The following is a 24,217-nucleotide window of genomic DNA, read 5'->3' on the forward strand; positions in this document are numbered from 1 at the left end:
TTTTCTTATTGCCAAATTTCTTTATATCTGTGTGCACTATATTGCAGCTTTACTGTAAACTTCTTTTATGACTCTTACATCCTTCAAGCTTTTTTCTGATTGTTATATGCCCGAATTGTGATGTCTGCTATCTTAATTAGCAATGGAAACGAAACCCTAGGGCGGGCTCGCGGGGATACACTCCTGGGGCAGGGACTGTAAGCGCTAGCTTTTCTCCTCTGCACCCAGACGGGGAAGGACGGGAAGGAACAAGTAAGGAGGCACCGCCGCGATGAGAGCCTGATGACGCCTCCGGGGAGGGGATAGGGAAGGAAGGGAAGGGACGAGGAATCCCACACCGTCACAAAGGCGGGCGGGCCCTACTAACAGCGAAACCAAGCGAAACGCAATTAATGTTCTACCAATCCTAGTGGATTTTCCTATGAGGTAGAAAAATCCATCGATCGAAGCGGTAGATATCTTAATTAGCAATACCCAATCCATTATATGAATGCAATTTTCACTAAAACTTTCAATATTTAGCATTGGAACCAGACTCGAAACTTTTGAGTTAAAGCCAAACTCAACTGAAGTTCATAATTTTGTGTTCACACAATGTTGCAATGATACCTCCTTAAGCTTACCTTTAAAAATATTTGTCAGTGCTTCTGTAATTCTTTTGTGACTAGGATACATCCTTTTCGTTATTTTTTTACTTTTATGTACGAAGTTTAGGGTAAAAGAAGACAGTTTCATTTCTGTTTTGTAAGATTCTTACCTTTTCTAACTTATGTTTTTATGCTCCTTTGAGATTCTGAAATCAGTTTGCCTGTGTTTCAGTAATTGAAACGCTTTGTGGCTCTGGTTTCTTGTGCCTACATGTTTCTGGATTCATTAAAATGTGTATTTATGCATATTGTGAATTTATTGCCATAAGTCTTCATACACAATCATCCTCTTAAAGCAAAGTTGATTTTTTCATTTTTACTTTTAGGCAAAAGAAAGTTGGGAACTAGACTGTGATGGTAAATTAGAGCAAGCTGGATTATTTAAAGAGAAGGGCACCAATTATTTTAAAGCGGGAAAAATTGACAAGGCATTGAAACAGTATAAGAAGATAATTAAGTTTATTGAACATGAAACAGGTAAGAAAAATTTAACTATGTCCATCTGCCTTCGAGTGATGAGCTGTACAAATTTTAGATCTTTTTTTTTTAATAAATATTAGTAGGGCATTGTAAATTTGATTTGTAAGGTGTTGATGGGTTAATAGTACTTCTATAGCATTTATGGAAGGTCAAAGTTGTACAATTTCTGCTGTTCGTGTCCTAATTTTTGGAAATCCTTGGAGGATCTCTTTATTACAATTCAGTGGAAAATTTCCCAATAGGAAACGGGGCCGGTCTGAATGAAGCCATATGTTGCAATCCTTCTTAACAGTTGAGCTGTAATTTTTAAGGTTTCTCATTTTGGAACTGTCACTTGAAGTTGGAGGGAAACTTTGGTTTTCACCTTGCTGCTTATATGGCTTTTGGAGAGTCTGACTAGAAATAATTGTTTTCCAAATTTGAAAGGGGCTGATTTTGAGTCGTGTGCTGCTGTCTATCAAGACTGCCATCATTATTGCAAATTCTCTTTTTACAATAAAATTGATATGAATATTGTGTTGCTCTCTAAATAATTGTGGGAAATGTGGGCTCAAACTGCATTTGATAGTTTTGCCGTGGTGTTTTGCAGCTATTTAATACTATAGTATTGTGGGAACTGGTCCATGAATGCAGTGGACCTTCAGACATAGCTGTGTCACAAAATCATATAGCAGTTATGTGCGAGAACTTGTGAAGCTGTTATCAGTTATCTCTCTTATCAGTTGATATGGTTTGAGTGAAATTAAAAAACCTTTGTATTTAAAGATTTTTATTCAGTGGTGATAAAATTTTTGAGCTTAGAGCGTCAAAATTTGTAAAACTATAACTCAACTGTGATTACACTGCTAATTGGAAAATATATTTTCTTATGTATACAGCTATAATGGATTGCATCTGTTATTGTGGCTAGTGATTCGCTGTTGATACTGAGGCATATCCTTACTGAGTGCGAGCAGTACAGGTTTTCGGCTGGAAAATAGAAAATAAATGGGCAGCTAGAAAATATTTTAAATGATAATAAGGAATCAATTGACCCCATAATACATTTTTTGAAATGTTATCAAATGTGAGTCAAATATGCTTAATAGTGTAGCCATGTAGGAGTTGCTGATGACTGTAAATGTGGAACAAGCAGAGGTAAGAGAGACAGGTGGTGCAAAAAGTCCTATTGTGTCGAAGAACCGTAAAATCAATTCCAATGTACTAAGTGCACCTTGTGTACCACTTTTAGATAGAGCATATTCAGTTGATTAGCAGATGTTTTTTCCCTTTTTTTAATTAATAAGATTAGGGATGAGTCGATTCCACTTTTTTTCGATTCCGATTCCAATTTCGATTCCTTCAAATCGATTCCCGATTCTCGATTCTGATTCCATCGATTCTTATTCCTTCTAACAGGTGGGGTTTTGATTTATCTGTAGCATTGCTGTCATTAAAATTTAAGAATTGAATGGAATAAAATAACTAGGGATGGACGGATCGAGGATTTTTGGAGCCAGATCTTTCGAATCGGATATTTTCGAATCCAAATGCATTTTCAAATTCCTACCATTAAACAAAGTCATTATTCAAGTTTATTGTGGGTGCATACAATCAATGGAATGCTTTTTAGATTTTCATACACATTTTAATATTTTTATAAATTAAAAATTATTTTATGGGCTTTCAAGTTGTTTTTTAAAAACATCTTTACATACTCAGGGCCTAAACTGTTACGCTTGGGTTTGGAAATGAAAATAGGAAAATTCTTAGGATGAACCACTGACCAGTGGCGTAGCGAGAGGAGTATAAATATAAAAAACACAATTACTTTCCTTCATAAAAGGAAAAAAAATATTTAAAAATCATGAATTTACAAATGAAAAAAATGAATCTTTGAAAGTGAAGTATTTTCCATTATGGAGGGCGTTAAAATTAGTTTGAAACCCTCTCCTTTGTACCCTGTTGTTTAAAAATTTCCCCCCCTGGTTTTGGATCCCCCCTCAACAAAATTCTTGGCTACCCGCCTGCCATCGACTGAATTCAAATTTTCCTCACTCACGTTTCCCACGAATTTTACTTTCTCATCGCATACGGACTTGTGTTTCATCCGAAAATGCTTCAGTATTGTGAGGTGGATTTAGCACATCCTCGCGATAATTTACGCCACAGTGCGTAATTTTATAAAAAACCGGGCACTAAATAATGGGTTTTAAACTAATTTTGACACTTTTTATGGTCGAAAAACTTAATTTGTTAAAGAAAATTTTTGTAAATTCCTGATTTTTCGATATTTTGTTTTCTTTTGCGAAGGACAATAACTGTGTTTTTATATTTCGGGGGGTGGGGTCCGGACCCTCCCCATGGCTCCGCCACTGGGAAGGAGCGCGTAAAGGAGAGGTGGAGAGAAAGGAGCACGCTCCCTCCGTATTTCAAACAACGAGGCTACAAATGAGGGAGTTGGACGAAGAAGTTAGATCTTGCTTCAGTGACGTCGTTGCCTTCAAAGCGAAGCGCGCTACGTGGTATATGTAGTTGGCGTTTCCAATCCGTCTCTAATTGTTTGAGGGGTTAATGCTGCGCTTGTTTCATTGAAAATTATGCTGTTTTGAAAATGTTGCATATCAGTAAAGTGTAATTGTAGAATTGTAGATAGAAAACTGAGTGGCAATCAATTAGAGCTGAAAAATAAACATAAATATCGTCAGGGATGCGTCTCGTTTGGTCTCATTCTTTTTTAAATCTCGTGCATATCATCTAATTGTCGAAGCTATCAAGATATCTTCGGGCCCAGAAAGTCACTCTCTTAGCATTTGTCGTCTAGAAACGGAGAATTGAAGCGGGAAGTCCAAAAAAGGTCAGTTGGTGAGACGAGTTAGGGATGAAACACGCTTCAATTGTTTTCATGTGATTTGATATTCTCCTTAGAAGACAATGATTTTTGGTCCGTGTGATTTCGGATACGAAAAAAAAACAACAGAGGCACGGGCTGATGGACGGCCGAGGCTGGTTTTCTGAAATCTGCGACGTAGTTACTTTTGACGTGGTTATTATCCTACGGCGCTGAGATTCCTCCGATGATTGATCAATCTCTTGGGAAGAGTCACACTATGTGCCAGTCGTATTTTGCCTTTTTTATTTTCTGGCTTGAAAATCCTGGCCACGGCTGAAATTCTACTCGCAACATCTGCTAGAGCTTTCAAACAAAACGGTTCATGAGTAGGACAAGAATCGCATGCGACGACGCATTCGAAGAGAGAATCGGAACTCTTTCCACCCTGATGGGGAGTTGCATTCACTGAAGCTATTATTTAAAATTTTGGATCCAGATCCGATGTCTTCCGCGACTTTGGATCCGATGTATCCGATGAAGGGCAATATCCGCGGATATTTGGATCCGAGGTATCCGATCCGACCATCCCTAAAAATAACAATAGCCGCGGTGGCTACATTCTCGTTTGGCCGCGGTGGCTAAACAAATAATGTAGCGTTCATTGCGTCCATACATACCAGAGCAGCCTGGCGGGTGCGCGGTGGCGGCCGAACGCAACCTGTCGAGTCCGCCCGGAGGCCGCGGCGGCTTATGCCAAGCAAGTATCAACTTCCTCAAGGGTTGCATTGATGAAACTGGGCTATACAAACGCGAATGTGTCTAATTTTTTTATTATTGACGCAGACGCGTGTTAGTCTCAAAAAGTTATGTAGATAAAAAAACCCGCTCTCAGCGCGTATTTATAAGAAACTTTTTCACAGGAAAACTCGCTCTCTGCACGTTTTTATTATCATCAGACTTCAAGTATCATTCGAAAATAAAAAAAATATATTTCGATCTATTATACTTTAAAATTGGTGGTCGAGATGAATTCTCCGAATGTGATTCATCGCAATACTTTGATTTGCCGTGACCAGCGGCTAATAAATGAACGGAAAACGCATGCATTGCTTCCCGATCCCGAGGTTTCCAATTTTTTTTTCTCTTAGAGTTGCTCATGATCACGCGCCATTTCAGGGTTCGTCGGTTTGTCGCTCTTGCCGACATTTTCATGTTTCCGAGGCCGCTTAGGTATGTTCGTCGCAGCACCCGCGAGCCGGGCGTATTCTCCGCGCGGGCAAGGCTGACACCGCGGCCGCTTGGGTGTGTAGCGGCCTTTATGCCCCAAACTTATAGTCTATGCTCAAAACATTTATCTTCCTGGAATCGATGGAATCGGAATCGACTTTAGGCGATCGATTCTCGATTCCGATTCCGTGCCCGAGAATCGGTGGAATCGAGAATCGACATTTGGAATCGACTCATCCCTAAATAAGATCACTTGATAACGTGCCTTAGGAGATCCTCATTGTAAGCTGTAGGCAATGTGCTACATAACTGCCACTTTTTCTCCTATTTTGGCTCAAAAAATGTTTAAGGTATATTTTCCTGTCAGTATTGAAGCCATGGCAAAAATATTGCGGAGAAAAGTGTAAAAGACAGGCCACTTGCTCGAGTACTGTAGAGCTACATCTGGAATATAACTAAATGGAGATTGAGTGAAAATTGGCCTGCCATTCATGGTATATTTCTAGATTTGTATTTCACTTTAAGTGTCACATAGTATGTGTCCCAAGTACTTGGCAGTTATTGCTTGTACATAGTTACTTTTGTAGGCTTAAGTTTTTTTCCAGAGTTCAAAGTATGGACTTAGTTAGAATTTCTTGAAAATCTTGTGTGATAATGTACTAAGAAATTATCGAAAATCTACAAGTTATCCAAAACATCAGATTGCATCTGGATGATTTTTATTTTAATGGTCTGTCTTATGAATAGATTGGGTTTCGCACTGAACTATTGCAAACTCAAGTTTCATAGTTTCTGGTACAAATATTTGGTACATTAGGGTTTGTCAAGTTCTTGCTAACAAGAGTCCCACATTTCATGCAAAAGTGTTTGACACAAGCAGTGGTGCAGCGAGGGGGTTTGGGGGATAAGACCCCCCCAGAGCTCAGAAATTTTTGTAAGGTTATTCCATTTTACTTAATTGGATTAACATTACCGTATTTCTCCAAGTATAGTCCACCTCTGAGTATAGTCCCTCCCCCCCTAATTTTGAGGCCTCAGTTTCGGGGGGGGAAAAAAATGCTTGAATATAGTTTTCCCTTTTCTTTTACCACGGGCATTTTTGGGAAAAAAGGGGGGGGACTATATTCAGATAAATACGGTACTTATGGAGTAGTATAATATTTATAAAATATCCCTCCGAAAGCCATAAAACTCACTATTTTGAACCATTTATCTTGAAATTTTTCTGAAGGAGTGCCCCCGCACCTCCCGCTTACCCTGGCAGGTATGCCACACCCCAGGCACCCCAGTATTAGCTGCGCCTAAACCCCCCCCCCCCCCTAGCCTTAATTCCTAGCTGTGCCCCTGGACACAAGACTCCATTGATCTGACAGGAAGTCCAAAGCCTCACCCCAAGCTGTATCTGACCCACATCTAAAGCTCTTTGATAGCACACTTAAGATAAGATTGCACACATGGAGTTTAAAAATCCTAACTCTAAGCCTTTTGCATTCTTCATCATAAGGTTTCAATGAAATAAATTATGTATTTTATGTCATACATAGCTGATTTACATTCGAATTTTTTATCAGTTTCTTTTCATTACCATTGTGATGTACATTGTGCCAACTCCATTATCTATATATATAAAAGAAAGTCTAAAATCGTGTTAGTTAGAACACTTATAACTCAAGAACGGCAGCACCGATTTCAATGAGATTTGGTTCTTTGGATTCGTCTCAGGCGGGGTTAACATATAGGCCATTAAAATAAGGATAATTTCACACAAAAAATTCATCTCTTTCCTATGGACATGCTGTTAGGAGTTATAGTAACACAACAATTGATAAGTTGGTCAAAACTACAAATTAAATACTTTGTTTTGTTTTTACCACTTTAGTAACTGAATTTAGTAACAATATAACATTTTAATTACTAAATATATTCAAAATATTAATTAAATTGAAATTACATTTTTTAAATTTAATTCGAGCTGATTGTAAGCCCAGCCGTGGCCCAGCTCGAGTTGACACTTCACTACCGTGTTTGTAAACAAATCTCCAAGCAATTGTTGACAAACGGTAATATCCGTGTTCCGAATCAAAGATGGTTGATTTAGCGAGCAAGAACGAAGATGTGGATGACTAAAATGAGGTAAATTCAAATAGTTCGTACTCTGCGTGGATTCGAATCTTTTAAATGTGTAACAAACGAAGACGAAATCACCAACTATCTATCTGAATATTTTAAGTCCTTGGACGTACCTGGCTTACCAAGGCACGATTTACAGAAAAATGTAGTTTCTGTGCTCATGATCTTTCGAAGCCTAAACCAACCATAACTATCCAACGGAACGTGTGTGATCATTAAAAAATTGGTGATGAATGTGATTCACGCAACTTTACTCAAAGGAAAATTCAAAGGTTAGGAAGTCCTCATTCCGTAGATTCCATGATCTCAACTCATATGCCGTTTTGAGCTTAAACGTATCCAATTTCAAATTCGTTATGCATTCGTGATAACGATTAAAAAATCGCATGGTCATTCTTTCAGTTTTTGTGTTGTTTGTGATCATGTGCTAATGAAAACCCATGATTTTTTCATGGTCAATTTAGCGTGCTATGTTCACGAGTCGATAAACCATCCTCTGTATTTCTTCCTTCGCTTCAAGTGCGTAGCTAGGATAGGGGGTTTTGGGCGCAGCTAATACCACGGGTCTGTAGGGTATAGAAAACTCGCTAAGGTAAGCGGGAAGTGTAGGGGCACTTCCCCCAGACATTTTTTAAGATAAATGGTTCAAAATAGTGGGTTTTGTGGCTGTGTGAATAGTTAAATATGTTTTGTTTGTTAGTCATCCGTCCCCCTAATATTAATAACAAAATCTTTCATAAAAAAATTCTCTAAGCTCTTGGGGGAAGGGGGGGGTTTATCCCCCAAAGCCTCCCCTCGCTGCGTCACTGCTTTGCTTCGCTATATTTATTTAGCTTCATCCGTTTCATCTTGCGCCTGATACAAAACAAAAACTGTTGTTTATCAGAAGGTGGTTGACGCAAGACATTAAACCCGAATGTGTGGGGCTCACCGTGGTGCGTTTACGCATGCAGTACGTTTACGCAGTGCATTTTTTCCAAATAGAGATACTAAAACTGGCGCGCCTTAAGTCATTTAATGCGAATGCTGCTTCATAGGGGCTTTTTTTGCACGATTTTGAGCATCAGTCAAGCGTCGGTCTGGGGTTGTGTCAACCTGCCCTCTGAAAGTGTATGCAACAGACTTGGACCTAAAAACATTTTTTTACAGCTAATAACGCAAATAGCCAACAACTTAATGCGTATAATTTTTATTTCATAAACTGCTTTATTAAACCACAATGCCCAAAATTTCTTAAGCCAAACGTAAGAAAATTTGTTGAAAAAAATCCGAGTAAACGTGCTCCGATCCACCCCATGTAGATTCAATAAAGAAAATGTCTTTCTGACAAGCAATTTTGGTACTCATTTACGTAGTTTTATTGAATTTGTATCCTTATTTTATTATAATAAATTAAACATGATTAAAAACGATACAGCCGCTCTTGATTTATAAATGGTGTAAGTAAACTGTAAGTTCATTGATTGTTAGGCGGTACGAAGTTCGCCGGGTCAGCTAGTTATTAATGAAATGATAAAGTGGGATCGGGTTGGTGTGGTGGCTAGAGTGTTGGCTTCCCACCCGGCGGGCTCGGGTTCAAATCCCGGCAGTGGGAGAGAATTTTCGGATACTGCCCGATCCCTGCTCGAGTGTAGTGTGGAGGACATTTCAAGCGTAACACTCCGTCCGTCGGATGGGACGTTACACGCCGTGGTCCCCTTGGCGCCTTTCGTTAAGAGCAGGCTAATGCCGACGCCAGGTTTCTCTCCACCCTTCCTTCCATACCCTACCCTCGTGGAGAAAATGACCTCAGCTGTCCGTCGCCTCTTCCAAATACTATACCAGAAATGATAAAGTTTTCGGAGATGCCTAGTATTAGATTCTGGTTTTAGTAAACCAGAATCTTGAGCAAGACATTTTCAGATCAAGTTCAGATTAACTGAGAAAGATGACTTCATTGCATCAGAAACCTTGTAGAATATCATTTCGTTCGTCCAGTACATGTGATACTTGCTCTGAAGCGGGACAATCTTTTATTTACTTTACGGCTGTCAAACTGATTGTTAAAATCAACATGATGCAGAATACAGTTCTAGTATAGAGTACAAGGTGAACAACGTTAATGCAAATGCTGTGCTTCCCTGCCATGTGTGCTTTCCATCGCTTATTGCCTTCTGGCACTCACTACTCCATTTAGCGGCAGGGGGAACCTTAAAGTTATCCTTAACACCTCCTGTGATGCTCAGCATAGCAGAGCGTTTTATGCAACATTGAAAATTTCATTTTTTTCATTAATTATAAAAATATTTTTCATTTGTAATTCAACTCTGACAAATACATATGTACCCCAGACCCTATAAACTTTTGATATAGACAAGAAAAAAATTGGAAACTATCCTTTTACATGTTATTTAATTTTTAACCAAAGATTTTGCATTATCATATCATATGGATTTCGTTGATCTCTACAAACGACTTCGAGCGCACCTGCTGTAAAGGCTGTTTTACACGGCACACGGAATTGCGCAATCTCACGTACGTGCGAAGGCTCAATCAAAATTGCATCGTGTAAAGCGGTGAATTGCTAGAACACATGCGAGAATGCGAGACGGCAAAATAGCCCCTGTTCTAATTTTGTTCATGCATTCGCGCAATTCCATGCCATTTTAGAAATAAATGCATCTCTAACCTGCGCAATTCCGTGCCCTGTGTAAAACGGCCTTAAATGATAAAAGAAATAAGTGCTAGATTGTAGAGCTATTAACTTACTGATTTGATGGGACTGGTGTTTTAGAAGTTAGGTGACTTGTTTGCTTGAAGATATCTGTCCTTGTTGTCATTTGTTTGGTTGTGGTTGACTCTCTAAGGTGGATGTGGTTAGTGCCATGTGATTGATGCCTCTTCATTGTCCAACAGGGTTTGAAGGTGACAAAAATACAGAGAGGCGAGCAGTTCTCTTGGCCACTCACTTGAACCTTGCTATGTGCTACTTGAAATTGGACGAGTGTGTGGAGGCGCGGGATCAGTGCAACAAAGCTCTGGAGATAGATAGTCAAAATGTTAAAGGCCTATTCCGTAGAGGACAAGTGAGTACATGAATGAGTTAAATAATGCAGCTATAAATTGATATTTACCCTCCTAGGTGGCATATTGGTAAAGTGGTGTAAATGATTTAGTGTATACGAGCGTGCTGCACCTGCTCCCTGCGGGCTTCCCCCGCTCTTTTCAATTCAGGTCCACAGAGGGATGGGCGCATTTCTAATTTTAAAATGCAGAAAAAAGGCAGGGTCCTATGTACAAATTTAATTGGAATGTTCATGCACAAATTGAGGTCAGAGGATCTCTTTAAACACAACATTGGAAGTAATTACACTATCCTCTGTTAAACGCACATCATGACTCATACTTACGTATCAACTGGAGACTTGAATGTGGAATCAGCCGCATTTTGATAAAAGTTATTTAAAGAATGCGAGATATTGTTGCAAATGAACAAATTTATCATTTTGTGCGCCGTTAAACATCAGGAATATTTACCTTTTTTTGTTTTTGTTTTTTTTTGTTTTTCTTTTTAATTATTTAAAAACCAGTTTTAGGAAACAATAGCTATATTTTGGAAGTAAGATATGCTGTCCCACGTTCTCTGATAAATTCTGTGCATTTTGGTACCTCATTTGTAGAGTTTGGTTGCGTATAAGTTGAGAAAAAGGTGTCTATACAATAGAAATAATATAGAAGATTGATTAAAATGCCAAAATACATGTCCTAGCGATAATAAGTGAATTTATATATTTAGTCCATGAAGTAAACTCATTTGTTACAAACATTTCAAAATTGCAAAAATCATGGAATGGTATGTTATGCAAGCATATATGCAAGCATAAGGTTGATCTGAAAACAATTTTTTGGGTATTGATTTTTAATAGTACTAAAAAATTTCGATGCTGGTCAATCAAAAAACCTTTTTATAGTGTGGAAAATAAGCTGAAAGTTCTAAAGAAGTAGTGAATACACTTAGATTGTACATTTATGCTCAAATGTATAGGTAGCATTTCAGTGCTTCATCATCCTATATCATGCTTACATCATCCAAAGCTGCATTTGTCATGTCATACTGCAATGTCTGATGAAAGTATAATTATAATCCAACAGCATTAGATGGAATAAGGTAATTTACCTTTCACAAACGTTGGATTACAGACATTTAAACAATAAAGGGCTGCCTCCCTAGTTGATCATTTTACCTTATGGAAATGATGCTATCTATATTTACAGGTTTTAATTTACACATTTCAAAACTTATGTGTATAAAATTTCATAAATATATCTAGGATTTATATATAAATAAATAACTCCATGTCCCTGTCCCCCTTGTAACTTATGCCCCTATTTTTGCCAAAATCTTCTGGGAAAAGTAGTTGGGGGTCTACGTTTGAACACCAGTGATTTAAGTGTCTGGGAATTGGGAATTTTCCATAGTTTTGTATTATTTCGATATACTATAGTAAGTTTTGGATGCATGCGTAGCTAAAATAATTTTGAGATTGGTTCAATATTAATTCACATGGGAATAAAACATGATCTTGGGAAACTGGTGTTCCATCACAAAATTTATTCAGTGAGGAAACTTTTACACTACCTCATCAATAGAATTAAGCTTGAACCCGCGTCGTGTTCAAGTTTTATTTTATTTATGTGGTGTAGTAAAAGTTTCCTCACTGAATAAATTTTATTAATTCAGATGTTACGAGATAAAATTGTCAAAATTTTGCATTTTTTTGTACGAATGCACAACTGAATGAGATTGGTGTGATGTCAAATTCCTTAAGCACTTGTGCGGCAAAGCAGAAGGGGATAGTGGAGAAAGTCGAAATCCATGAAGAAGTGTTTTCTTCTTTGCACACAGTAAACCCTTGAAATTTATTCGCTTGCTCCCTCACTCATTTTAATATTAGCATGATTGATTTCATGGGTCAATCTAATTTTGTGATTTATATTTGCATGGTTCAAGCAGCTATCTGTGTTAATATTTTGTACATCATAAGATTTCACATTATTCATTGATATGCATTAATGAAATGTTAAATCAGCAATTTTTCACAAGCATGAAAAAAATCTCAACCTAATGATTTATCTTGAACTCTTTGTTGTTCAATTATAATTTTCATGTCGTCATGTAGGTAAAACAGTTACTTGGCACTCTTAGAAGTATTTCATTCTTTAAAGGTTAAGAGGCAAGGGATTTCCATTTTTTTATCATATGCAACAACTAAAAAAATTGCATTTCAGTTTTAATTGAGAACTAAGACCATTTACTGTTTCTGAAAAAGGTAGGTGAAACTTGGAGAATAATATGATATATTGATGCTAAATGATACCGTCCAGATATTTTTCCAGATTCTATTTGCATTCCAAATCAAGATAAATTACTACAAATTAACATGGAAAATCTATACGAGTTTTTGCTATGAAAATAAAATAAGGGAACAGTTAAAAATTTGTCATAAGTCAGAGAAATATTGAATTGCTGTTCTATGACAGAAACTAATTCCTTGAAGGATGGTCATTTAAGCCGAGACTATATATGAAAACACTGCCCTCAAGTCTGATATTTCACCAGTAGGCCTTTGCAAAGTAATAAATGCGTCAATACCGACAGTAAGTCAGTGGTTAAGAGGCACTTTCCATTGCAAGTGATGTACCGAAGTAGTGGAATTTGCCGTTGTTTCATTACTTACACATGCTGCATTTTGCCATCTATGCCTCTTTAAGGGAAATCAATGTTTGTGGTATGAAAGTAAGCTGAAAGGGATCGCTGGAAAAAGCTGAAAAATCGGGGGTGAGAGCTAAAACATTCTTAACCCTTTAACGGTCAAAAGACTTGCGATTTGAAAAAAGTTACAAAATTTGGCAGGGTGCATAATGAATATTTTACATGATTAAATAAAAAGTTTTTTTTCTAAATTTTTATCCCAAAATGTTATTTTTTACTATAAACTTTAAAAAATTTAGAATTTTTGCAAGTTTAATATGTCCTCTATATTTTTATCTACAGCCACCATCTTTTACTGAATGATTTATTATTATTTCATAAATGAATAACTATTTATACAATTTTTTCCTTATGCGTATTTTGTTGCAAATTTAACATTCAACTTATTGCAGTTTCACGCGTTGAGGGTTGCGTTTCGTTCAAGGGGCAATCATTACTTCACCTTATACATTTTCGTACAATGATAAACCTTTCTGTGCTGATTATTTCTGATAAATATGAACAAATTATCTTAGATAATTTTTTTTATTGGGAGAGTGAATGAACTTTTATCTCCTGCGTTTACAAAATACTTTACATTGACAAAATACTGATAAAAAAAGAATTTTCACTCCTATAAATAACATAATTTTGCGCATTACGACTTGTGAAATTGACTGAAACAGTCCTTACACAGAGCCACATTGCATTCTTTACATATTACGTTGCTCCTTTTCTCTTTCTTTTTGGTACTACAACTTGCACATCTCCGATATGTTTCAATTTTTTCTGGCATATGCAAACCTACATTCATAAGTCGAATTGTATTTTTCACTGTTTCAGCACCGGTTGAGCTTCTTCGCTTTTTTGCATAGCCTTTCATTGGCAAATAACCTGATTTTTTCTTAGAACAGTAGTTACCAATTAGTTCATTCACCAGTTTTGACCTGTAATTTAGATGACTCAAGTGTTTTTGCCCCTTATGCTTCAGTATTTCTTTATACACAATAAAGCTATTCACTATGGCACAGTCAAAAAAATAGTAAAAAAATTTTACCCACCATCGACGTGATTTTTTCGCGATACTATATGTAGATAGGTATTGATCAAACCTGTCTACTCCACCCATATATTTATTGTAATCCACAATAGCCTCTGTACATGGCACTTCTTCGCGGTTGCCAATTCTATTTCTCCTCAGAACTTTAGTAGGATTTGCTGGATTGTGCATCGTACTCACTACACATACAGGTTTTTTTCCACGATCGAGCCACTTGCATACACTGATGTCCCCTGCCATGGCATAGTCAATATCCATCTTCTTCATCCTATTATTCTTTACCAGCTCGCCATCAGGAAAATATTTTCGGTTGGGTCTTATTGTTGCACAACTAAATAATTTTTTTTTCAAAAGATCGGACATAAGCAATAAAGAAGAAAAAAAACTATCAAAGAAAAGACAATAGAACAATCCCTCAAGACCTTTGCTAAGTTTACTAACCACTTTTCCCCCGAGACCTTTAGCGGGACATCCGTCACCATCCCTCCCTGTATATACATCAAAAGAAACCAAATAGCCGGTAGCAGCACAACACATAAGCCACACCTTGAATCCCCGTTTTATTGGTTTTAGAGGCATATACTGCTTCATTGTGGATCTCCCTTTGAATGCTACCATGCTCTCATCAATAGAAAGGAACCTAGAAGGTGAATATGCCGAGGGAAATGTTTCGGACAACTGATTCAGCAACGGGCGAATTTTATAGAGGCGGTCAAAATTCTGTGACCCTCTGGGGGGCATTTTAGTGTTGTCATTGATGTGTAAAAAGCGCAATATTTTTAAAAATCTATTCAATGACATGATACGAGCAACTCGTTCACAATGAAAGTTTTCATCTGTCGACCAAAACAACCTGATGCTGGGCAAGTAATGGAATCCCATAAAAATAATAATCCCTAGCCATGCTTTGAGTTCCTCAACGGTTAGTTCTAAATTCTGCTCGTGTTGTTCGGCATACAAATTAGACTGTGCCACAGCTTCAACGAGAAATGCATCCGTGATGAAATGTAACAGAAATGCTAGCGGAGAATGTAAATCTTTCGGAGCAATATTTGGGCCTATATGCTGATTGAATGAAGCATCAGTGAACGTTTTAGGATCTCTCCCCCGTTTACTCCATCTGAACTCTTCTGTTTCATCATGGTCGAAGATCCTTACTCCACCTTCGGGTTCACTTTCACTGGAGTTAGAAAATTTCCCTCTTATAGACTGCACTGACACTGAGGACGAATCACTGCTGTAATCTTCGGGAACGTAATCTGAGTCATCAGACTCCGACTCACCCTCAACAACTGTCTTCAAGGTACTAGCCTCGATCTTCCTTTTCCCCTTGGCTTGAATGCCCGATGTACCAGGGATCATGGACTCGGGCGACAATCGCACTGGGATGGACTTCCTTGCTTTCTTTGCAGTACAATCTCTTTTTGATTGAACTGGGTCTCCGTCATCGGCATCTGAGTCTCCGCCGAAGTCTGAATTACATGCCTGATCATCTGTAATTTCCAGCAGTGCAAGCTCTATTTCTCTTGCCGATAAATTTTCCATGGCTAAAATTTGAGGAATCATTTATTTATGAAACGAAATAAAGTAATGTAGAACTGTGTGTCAACGAGAAAAATTATGAAAAGACTTCGGTTATCAACATGTAAAAAAACATGAACGTACCTCTTTGAAAATAATCCCCTATTTTCTAGTATCTCTCTTCCAACTGTGCAGCAGAGGTTCTGCTCTTTGTAAGTTTCTGAGGAAGACTGCTGCGAAATGAGCCTACTGAGAAATATCCTTTTCATAGCTACGATCTCAAAAGGACACAAACTAGACATATTTAGTTTTTGAAAGATAATTAGCAGAGCCTGAATATTCGTCAAGTCGACCACTGTTGAGTGCAAGCGATACAATGTAAATAATTTGAGTTACATTTTACCCACTCGTATATCGTGAAGATTTCCTCTCCAGCTCTATATTTGTCAACAGCTGATAACAAGTAAGCGGTTCACCTAGCCGAAAAAAGAGCCGTCCGTCTTGCCTGCTGAGCTAGTTCATCGCGTGAAAAAAAATGACGTCACAACTTGGCGGAGCCTGGGGAGGAGAGACCACTCAAGAGCTGCGCTAATCGCATAGTTACGTAATAGTTGCAACAATTGTTATTTGAAATATTGCATATTATATTAGAATAATTGTAAAGAATGAAATAACTTGAATTGTGGTATAATGAAAATAACTTCAACATGTAAATATTCGTAAAAAAAATATTTTGAAAATAAATTAATAATTATCATAAATAAAAAATATAAAGTGAATAAAAGAAAACGTAATTGAATAGTATTCATTTCATAAATGTCAATTACTAAAAGAGTGGAAAATATAAATACCAATTTTATCGCGCAAAAAACACAGAAATTGGATTTTGAGGAAAAACTATGAAAATAAGGAATTGTCAATACTTAAAAAATGCTCCTGTCTAATTAATAACTTTTAAAAATACATTTAAATTAATTTCACAAAGAAAGAGAGACAAACAAACAAAAACAATCAGGGTTTAGATGAGGTAGCAAAGAATTCATTCACGTTAGAAGGGGGTGGGAAATTATTATCCCAATGACCTATAAAGGGTTAAAGTGGAAAATAAGGGACACCCTAGTGTGTGTTGAGGTTTTGAGTCATAAGTAGAGATGCGTGAAAATCGCAAATGCGATATCGATGCAATGTGCGCAAATAAATGCAACATAGATGCAATGACTGGACTTTTATGATAATTTTACTCAAATTTGCCTTTTCGATGGCAAAAATCGTACATATTGTGCCGAGCGCAGTTTAAATGCTCCGCCGACACTCACCGCTTAAAGCATGTGAGCGACTGGACAGCTGCTAGTTGGCTGAGACTCTACGTGGCCGCGAACTACAAGTGGGCGCGGTCAAGCTACACCTCCGCCACAATATGTCTTATTCCTTAATTTGTTGTTGTTCTACAACATAATTATTTAAAATATTCTGTATTTTGTCATATTACTGTGTTTCACTACATTTTATCGTCATCTACCTCATTATGAAAATAAAAAGTAGACGCTACAAAATGCGATGAACTGTTATCGAAAGTGCGATAAAATAAAAATGAAAGTGCGATTTTCACGTATCTCTAGTCGTGAGGTATTAGATGAATGGGAGCATTTATAAATATGTATATCATTATCTGGTGAAATGGCTTTTGATTAAATGTGTCGTTATCAGTTGTGAATTTTGTCCCCTTCTACAGGCACTCCTGAATATAGGTGAACCAGAACTGGGCCGAAAGGATTTTGAAGAAGTTTTAAAGATAGAGCCAAACAACAAAGCTGCGGCGAATCAAATCATATTGTGTGCAAAGAAAATCAAAGAACAGAAGCAAAATGAGAAGAAAATTTATGCCAACATGTTTGAGAAGTTTGCTGAGAGGGATAAACAGGTTGCCTAGTTTTTCGGAGCTTTTTGAAGTGACAGTAGTGTGTGGCAAAAATGAAATGACCGTTGGGATGGTGATATGTGTGATGGGTTTCTGCTTTCAGAAAGAGGAGGCTGAGCGGAAGAAGCAGCCTGATGTGATGAAGACACTGGGGGAGTGGGGGGAGGACGAGAGGGAGCGGGAGATGTCCGAGTTTGAGAGGGAAAACCCAAACATTTTACTATTGCCCAACAACTCGGGTGATTTCAAGGACTTGTGAGAACATTGCCAACAATTATTTTGAGCATATTATGTGGTCATTACATTCACCTGTGCAGTCAGCCTTAATTCCCAAAATAAAGATCGTAGGAGGCTCTTGTATGTGTGGAAAAAATAAATATAAGCATAATGTCCTCATCCCATGTGTGCGTTGTATGCTTTCATCTCTGCTCAATGACAGCCATTATTTTGGGCACAAAAGGAGGACAAGAATGTGGAATCACCATCGCAAGTTCTGCCTATGATGTTGTTAGTTTTTATGGCTAAGAAGCATGTCTGATACTTGATGGTGAAGTGGTAATGGTCCAATGTGAGCCACGCTTCTCTTGTGGTCCTTAATGTGGATCTTCTGTTTGCCTCTGCAAGGTAACGATCAACAGTGATTTAGGTATGTTGTGTATTGAAGTTTGTCTGTTTAAATCAGGAGTATGATCCTGGAATCAGATCACGATATACCCTTAAGTATTTAAATTGATGTTCAAAATTTTTGCAGCTAATCCCTCGACTGGTTGAAGAATTTAAATTCTATTTTGTTTCATTGATTGTGTATTTATGTTAGCCGATGCATGCTTAATCTTCAGTAATATTTTGTTTTAACAGCTTGTTGCCTGAACCTGGGTGACTGAATATTAAGGCATATCATATCTGTCAACATTGTCGCATTGTTTTCGTGAATCCTTTACATTTTTTAAGCCATATTCTGTTATAATGGGCTCAGTGGCCAGTGAGTAACCTTTCCCAAAGAATAAGTCTCAATACTAATTAAGTGAATATTTCATTGAAGGTCATTTAAACCACTGGTGCCTATTGTTATTGCTGAGAGCTGTTAGGTATTACATAGATAAATTCACGATAATGGGTTTACCTCATTGGATACGTGAGTGCAATGCCCATTAGATGTAAAATAGAAAGTGAATTTCGTTGCAATGTACTGTGGTGGTTGGTGTGTGAAAAAGGAATGTTTTGGATTGGGACACTGCTAGGTGTTGATATGATTTAGTTGGGGGTTAGAGGTGTGAGAGCTCATGGGATACAATGTTGCTTTTGCATTCTAAATGTATATGCGCTCAGCTCGGTTAAGAGCCACATCGTCCATGATTATTGGGCTTAATGAGGGGAGAATGGGTTACAGTGTTTGCTTATAATCAGAGGTATAAAATTATGGGAGTTAAAGGAAGTTCATAGCATTGTTACCTTAGTATTTTTTTAGCAAGAAATGTTTGACATATATCACCCATGAACATGAGATGAATCTCCTTGGTCGTTGTCAGTTTGTGGTCCGTGAACATGGAATCTTTTGTTTTGATTGTTGCTATTTAAATGTAATTCTAATTTATTCTCTTAGGCACTCACTTCTTGAGCACTTGGAAATTATTTTTTTTCTGAAGTATGGGTGTTGGAAATGGAAGATGTTTTCATACTCGGAAGTATTTTGTCATTGATTGATGTATTTCGTTGTGATTTTCATCATTTTTTGCTTGCAATTAGCATGGTTAAAATTTGTTTTAGGAGATTAATATGGGTGTTAGACATTCACGTGGAGCTCTGAAGAGAATCTCAGTAATGGCAGACATTGCTTAACTTGCCCCTGTACCTCTTATTCAGTTGGATAAGTCAGCACGGCTAACCTCATCAGTGGTGGATGGAAGAGGGAATAATCCAAATGCTCTCCATGATTCCTGAGTGGAAGGTATTAAAGGTAAGTATCTGCTAGAGAAATATTACATAGCCTCAATTCTTCCTAGATTTGCCCCCCTCACCATATAGCTTCATATTCATATGTTCTTTGTTAGAACATACAATCACAGGTTATTCACCGCAAGGATATTCATTTTAGCATTTTCTTCTTGTATACTTCAGTGAAATGTGGTGGATGATTCGTTTTGCTGTAAGTGATGTTAATTGTATCATTCATTCTGAAACCTAAGTTCAGGTCTGGGTGTTAGGATTGACTGGAGAGTTAGGTAAACTGTGAAGTAATACAATTAAGGAAAACAAGAAATTATATTATGGAAAATAAAAAATTAGGTATTGAGGTAAATTTGTGATTCTCCCTGTGGGATGGGAGTTAGAATATTCCCACAGTATCCCTGCTTGTCGTAAAAGGCGACTAAAAGGGTGAGGTAAAAAATGTTTTACCTGGTTTGAGCCATAGCAGTACAGTCATTGCATAGCCGAAGAGAAATTTTAAAACTCCTGTACTAGCAGTATAGATTTGGGAAACGGAAAATCTATCAGGCCATACACCCTGAAAAAGAATATTGCCAATTTCGGGACTGACAGAAACCCGGAAGGAGGCATACTTTTCATCCCTCACTTTTAGTTGCTCGATTTCCAAGTCATTGCACTTTACCTTAGGATTTTTTTCCACGATAAATTTTGCTAGGGAATCAACAGCAGTATCAGGATGAAACTTCCACACATGCTGATGCATCCTACGAGGAACACCCACTAAGTTGCTGTCCTTAGTGGACAACGTACCGATGGCCAGTGGGGCTCTTCTTCTACGTCTTGATTTCACCTCAATGAATGTTTCACAATCAGTGGATGGACACCCCGATGAAGACGATTCACATCTCGCCTGAACACTTTCCACTTGAGCGACGGGGGGCTTAGCGAAGGTCACACGTTTTGTAACATTATCGGACTTGGGCACAATTTTTTTATGCCGCGGTGGGTCATAATCCACTCGAATCATAGATGAATTTCTTGCTTCAGGCACCGACTGGTTCAGGAATGACGAAATGGCCGAAAACTGGTTCGGGATTTACGCGGGTGTCATCTTTAGGAATCACCAACTTACTCGCGTAGGACGAGTCGGCAGATTTACAAACACTCGATTCACTGTTTAACGCTGATATTTCAGCATTCTGGGATTCAAACAGCTCCAGACAGCAGGTAATTATGATTTTAGGTCCAGAATCACCTCATACATGTTCTCTTGCCGGGGTTGAATGTTATTTAGCGAGTCACATGGCGAAAGCGGTTGATATGAGCAATTTTTGCCCCGGTAATGTAGATTTTCACTTTGAAATATAGTATAAGCCACAGATTTAGTAACACCAACGCAGCTGGCATGAAAAAATTCATTGCAGCCGTAATCGCAAAAATCCTTGTTTTTCACTGATTTCATCGAAACAACACGGGCAGACTTGTTTATCGGCCGCCAACATACTACTTAAGTTCATGAATATTTTTTTTCGTATTTGATACGCAATAATACAAAAAGAATCAAAAACGTAGGAATTATCATCGTTATGGAAAATGTTGCCAACTTACTGTAATCTTTTGGCGCTTTGGGTGTAAATAATGTTTTGGTTCAAGTAATTTTGAAATATTAAAAAATCTGTGGTAAAAAGTATTTTATTTTTACAAAAAATATTATTGGCAAAAATTTGGCATAAAAATTTTTGAAATCAATTGAAAAAAAACTAGAATTATACGAACAGTGAAAATAAAATATTAAAAATCTCGAATTGTATTTTCCTAGTTGGAAATCATTATAAAAGTTCCTACCCTTCCATGAAATTCCTGGAAGCAAGGGTATAAGCAAAGTCCAGGCTCGCCCTCGCAGTCAGGACAGATGTAAATGACTGCTTTTCGCACTCCCTTTGCGTAGCACACTCCACACCTTTTTAGTGGTTTTTTACCCTTCGCCCCGGCTCTAGCTATCGCCGAAAAGTGGGAGAGACCCTTTTTTTGGTTATGGGGATGGGGGCAAGGCACTTAATTTTTAGGACAATACTTTATTACCTCCATTCCGTAGTCATACAAACTCTTCTTGCTGCCACTGAATTTGTTGCAAAGAATGTTGCTCTTCAACAACAACATTTGAAATAATGGAAAGTTTTGTGTACCACTTGAGGGACCACTTGCTGGCTGGTGTAGTACGACAGCAAGTGGTCGCAGTGATCGACAACACCCATAAACTTGTTGTATTCCACCACTGCTTCGGGTTTACCTCTCCCCAACCTTTCAGTGGGTACGAGGTTACACCCGAACTCAGAGGATATCAGGGACACATCCCTCTTATCCTTCCAGCGGAAGACGCCAATCCCCTACTCACTCCAACGAGCAACAATCTGGTCTTTTGCCAGCTTGTGCCCAGAAACCTCTCTTGGGTTCTCTTTTCTTGCCGCCCGGAGGGTCCCTGTGCAGTAAGTTTCGAATTTAATCAGATCCCTAGCTAGTGGAACATTGTCGTAACAATTATTCAAAAATACACTCTGCCCCTTATTTTTCAAGTCTTCTAAAGAAAAGTTTGTGGAACACTTAGTCGCCATGTTCGCGTCCACCCGCATCGCTATCCCCAGAGCCCGCATAAACGATCATCCGATGTACTAATCCCGCTGGCTCAGAGCATGTACATTTTTATGCCTGTTGGTGTCTTTTCACCTGATTATACTGCCGGAAATTCAATCGCCCTCGCCAAAGAGCATTGATTCGTCGATGCATAGTTTTCTTCCGGGGGAAACATAGCAAGTCATTGCTTTCTGAAAGCAATTCATGAGTGGTCTTACTTTGTATAGGCGATCAAATGGAGCAGGTTCATTTTCATCTGCGTTTTTTGCAGAATGGAGGGCTTGCAATATCCCAACAAATCGATCCCTTGCCATGGATTGGCGAAATAACTGAAAGCCTCAGATGTAACGGTACCCCTTGCCGCCTCGGTCGTGCAAGTTTCACGCCACTTTCAGAGTCACTTTCGTTCGTGTCAGAACCGATTATAAATGAAGACCCGCTCGAAAAATTGTCATCCGACGAGTCCACTGCGAGAGCACGTATTTCATCCTCCCTTTATCGTTTTCATCGTTTTTTCTGCGAGGATATAAAACGCAAGGAAAAACATTTTAATAATTTTTATCCTGCGAATAATTCAATCGATATTAATTTGCAAGTATATATTGTGCCGGTCCCAACTCCCGGATATGATTTTGCCCAACCCCCCTCCGTTCTCTCCGAGGACACTTCGACGAGTGAGGTTAGCAGGCGGGGACACACACGTAATTATTTTTCCCTGAGTCGGAGGAGTCACAACCTTCCTCCACCACTCCCCTCCTCCGATCCAGGTGTAGGGAACTTGGATTTCAAGCGACCAGCGCCGTTTGATTTGCACAAAAACAGTTAAAAAAGGTCCTCCTTCAACGAGCATGAGGGCACGAAACACACTTGAGCGCACTAATAAGCTTTTACAAGCTCCACGAGGGGAAATAGGGAATTGGGGCGTGGTTAGCTTACGCTTCCTTTCCGGCGAGGATCAGTTGTAGAAGATACTCTGACAAACAGACTGTGGATTGCGTCTGCTGAATCGTGACAGGTACCAGGATGTCGATCCCTCAATGCCAAGAAACTTGCGTAGCGTTGTCCAAAAAGGCCATCCCCCACTTTCCTCTTGACGTACTGGCTCCGTCGTGGTGCGTTCGCTATCTGCTCTCCTTCTCAGCATATGCTTTGCTGGCTAGTGCGTCACTATCTGTCCTCTCGCTCGGCTTCCCTATTTATCCAGTTCGCCTACCCAGCGTTCCCCGCACTAACGTCGTCTGCACACCGCACGTACACTGACGACGCAGTGGGGAACTAGGCGAATTATAATTTCAAATATATTCACCATTCACTTGTTCACTCGTTAACTAGTTCAGTTCATACAATAATGAGCAATACAACAAAAAATATCTCACACAAAGAAATGAACCTACTGGCTGATATTTAAGGGGTGCCGTCACAATATAAATGTACACTTACCAGAGGAACCGGGTGTTTCATCGCAGGAATGACCAACTGCGCTCCATGAAATGCAATTTCATTGGCAATTGTGAATCCCGCCAGCCATCACCGTATCTCCTGCTTCTAGAAGGTTGTAGAATTCGGACATCTATGTGAGTGCCTTGACTGAAATTCTGCTTCCCCAACATTCCGAAATTAAACTCACGCCTCCATATGGAGTGATGCCAATAAGGAACTTAACAGTGTTATGATGCTTATAAGAACTGAACGTTTGGGCTCTAGTACTTAAATTAAGTGGGCGCTCAATAAATAATTCAGGAAAATCAGTAATTACCCTGAAGTTCTCATAATGCTTCCTGAAACATTTTGGAAGTGTTTTCTTAATACGATCCTTGCATGGCCACCGTATTAAAAACTTTAAGCGGTTGGCAAGGGGAGGTATAGTACTTGCTATTATCCGTGACACTGTTGGAAATGAGACACTGAATCTTTGAGCAAAATATTTGTGGGGGAGCCCTAATCTTAGCTTCATGAGAGTCATGAGAACTTGGTCCTCCTTCGATAAGATTTCACAGGAACTTAGCCGTCAAAAGCCAACTGCACCACATACAGGAACAGCTTCATAATACGCAAGCTGGTGTAAAATCTTACATTGCTTTCGTTTAAGCACTTTACTGAAAACCTTGTCTAACATAATTTTGCTTTTAGT

The 24,217-nt window shown here is 38.5% G+C and overlaps 1 protein-coding gene across 5 annotated transcripts in view; it reads left to right on the top strand.

Moving 5' to 3' along the window:
- The window catches only part of LOC124161895 (peptidyl-prolyl cis-trans isomerase FKBP4), a 31,847-nt gene extending 13,920 nt beyond the window's left edge, over positions 1-17,927 (top strand). For all 5 annotated transcript variants that reach the window (XM_046538158.1, XM_046538153.1, XM_046538154.1 and 2 more), the window contains 4 exons: positions 974-1,124; positions 10,192-10,361; positions 17,341-17,529; positions 17,630-17,927. In XM_046538158.1, coding sequence (XP_046394114.1) covers positions 974-1,124; positions 10,192-10,361; positions 17,341-17,529; positions 17,630-17,785 — 666 coding nt within the window. In that variant the 3' untranslated portion in view covers positions 17,786-17,927. The remainder of the gene's footprint in view (positions 1-973; positions 1,125-10,191; positions 10,362-17,340; positions 17,530-17,629) is intronic.
- Positions 17,928-24,217: the final 6,290 nt, after the last annotated feature.

Source organism: Ischnura elegans, chromosome 7, assembly GCF_921293095.1.
Source record: "Ischnura elegans chromosome 7, ioIscEleg1.1, whole genome shotgun sequence".
In the NCBI taxonomy this organism is placed as follows: Eukaryota; Metazoa; Arthropoda; class Insecta; order Odonata; family Coenagrionidae; genus Ischnura; species Ischnura elegans.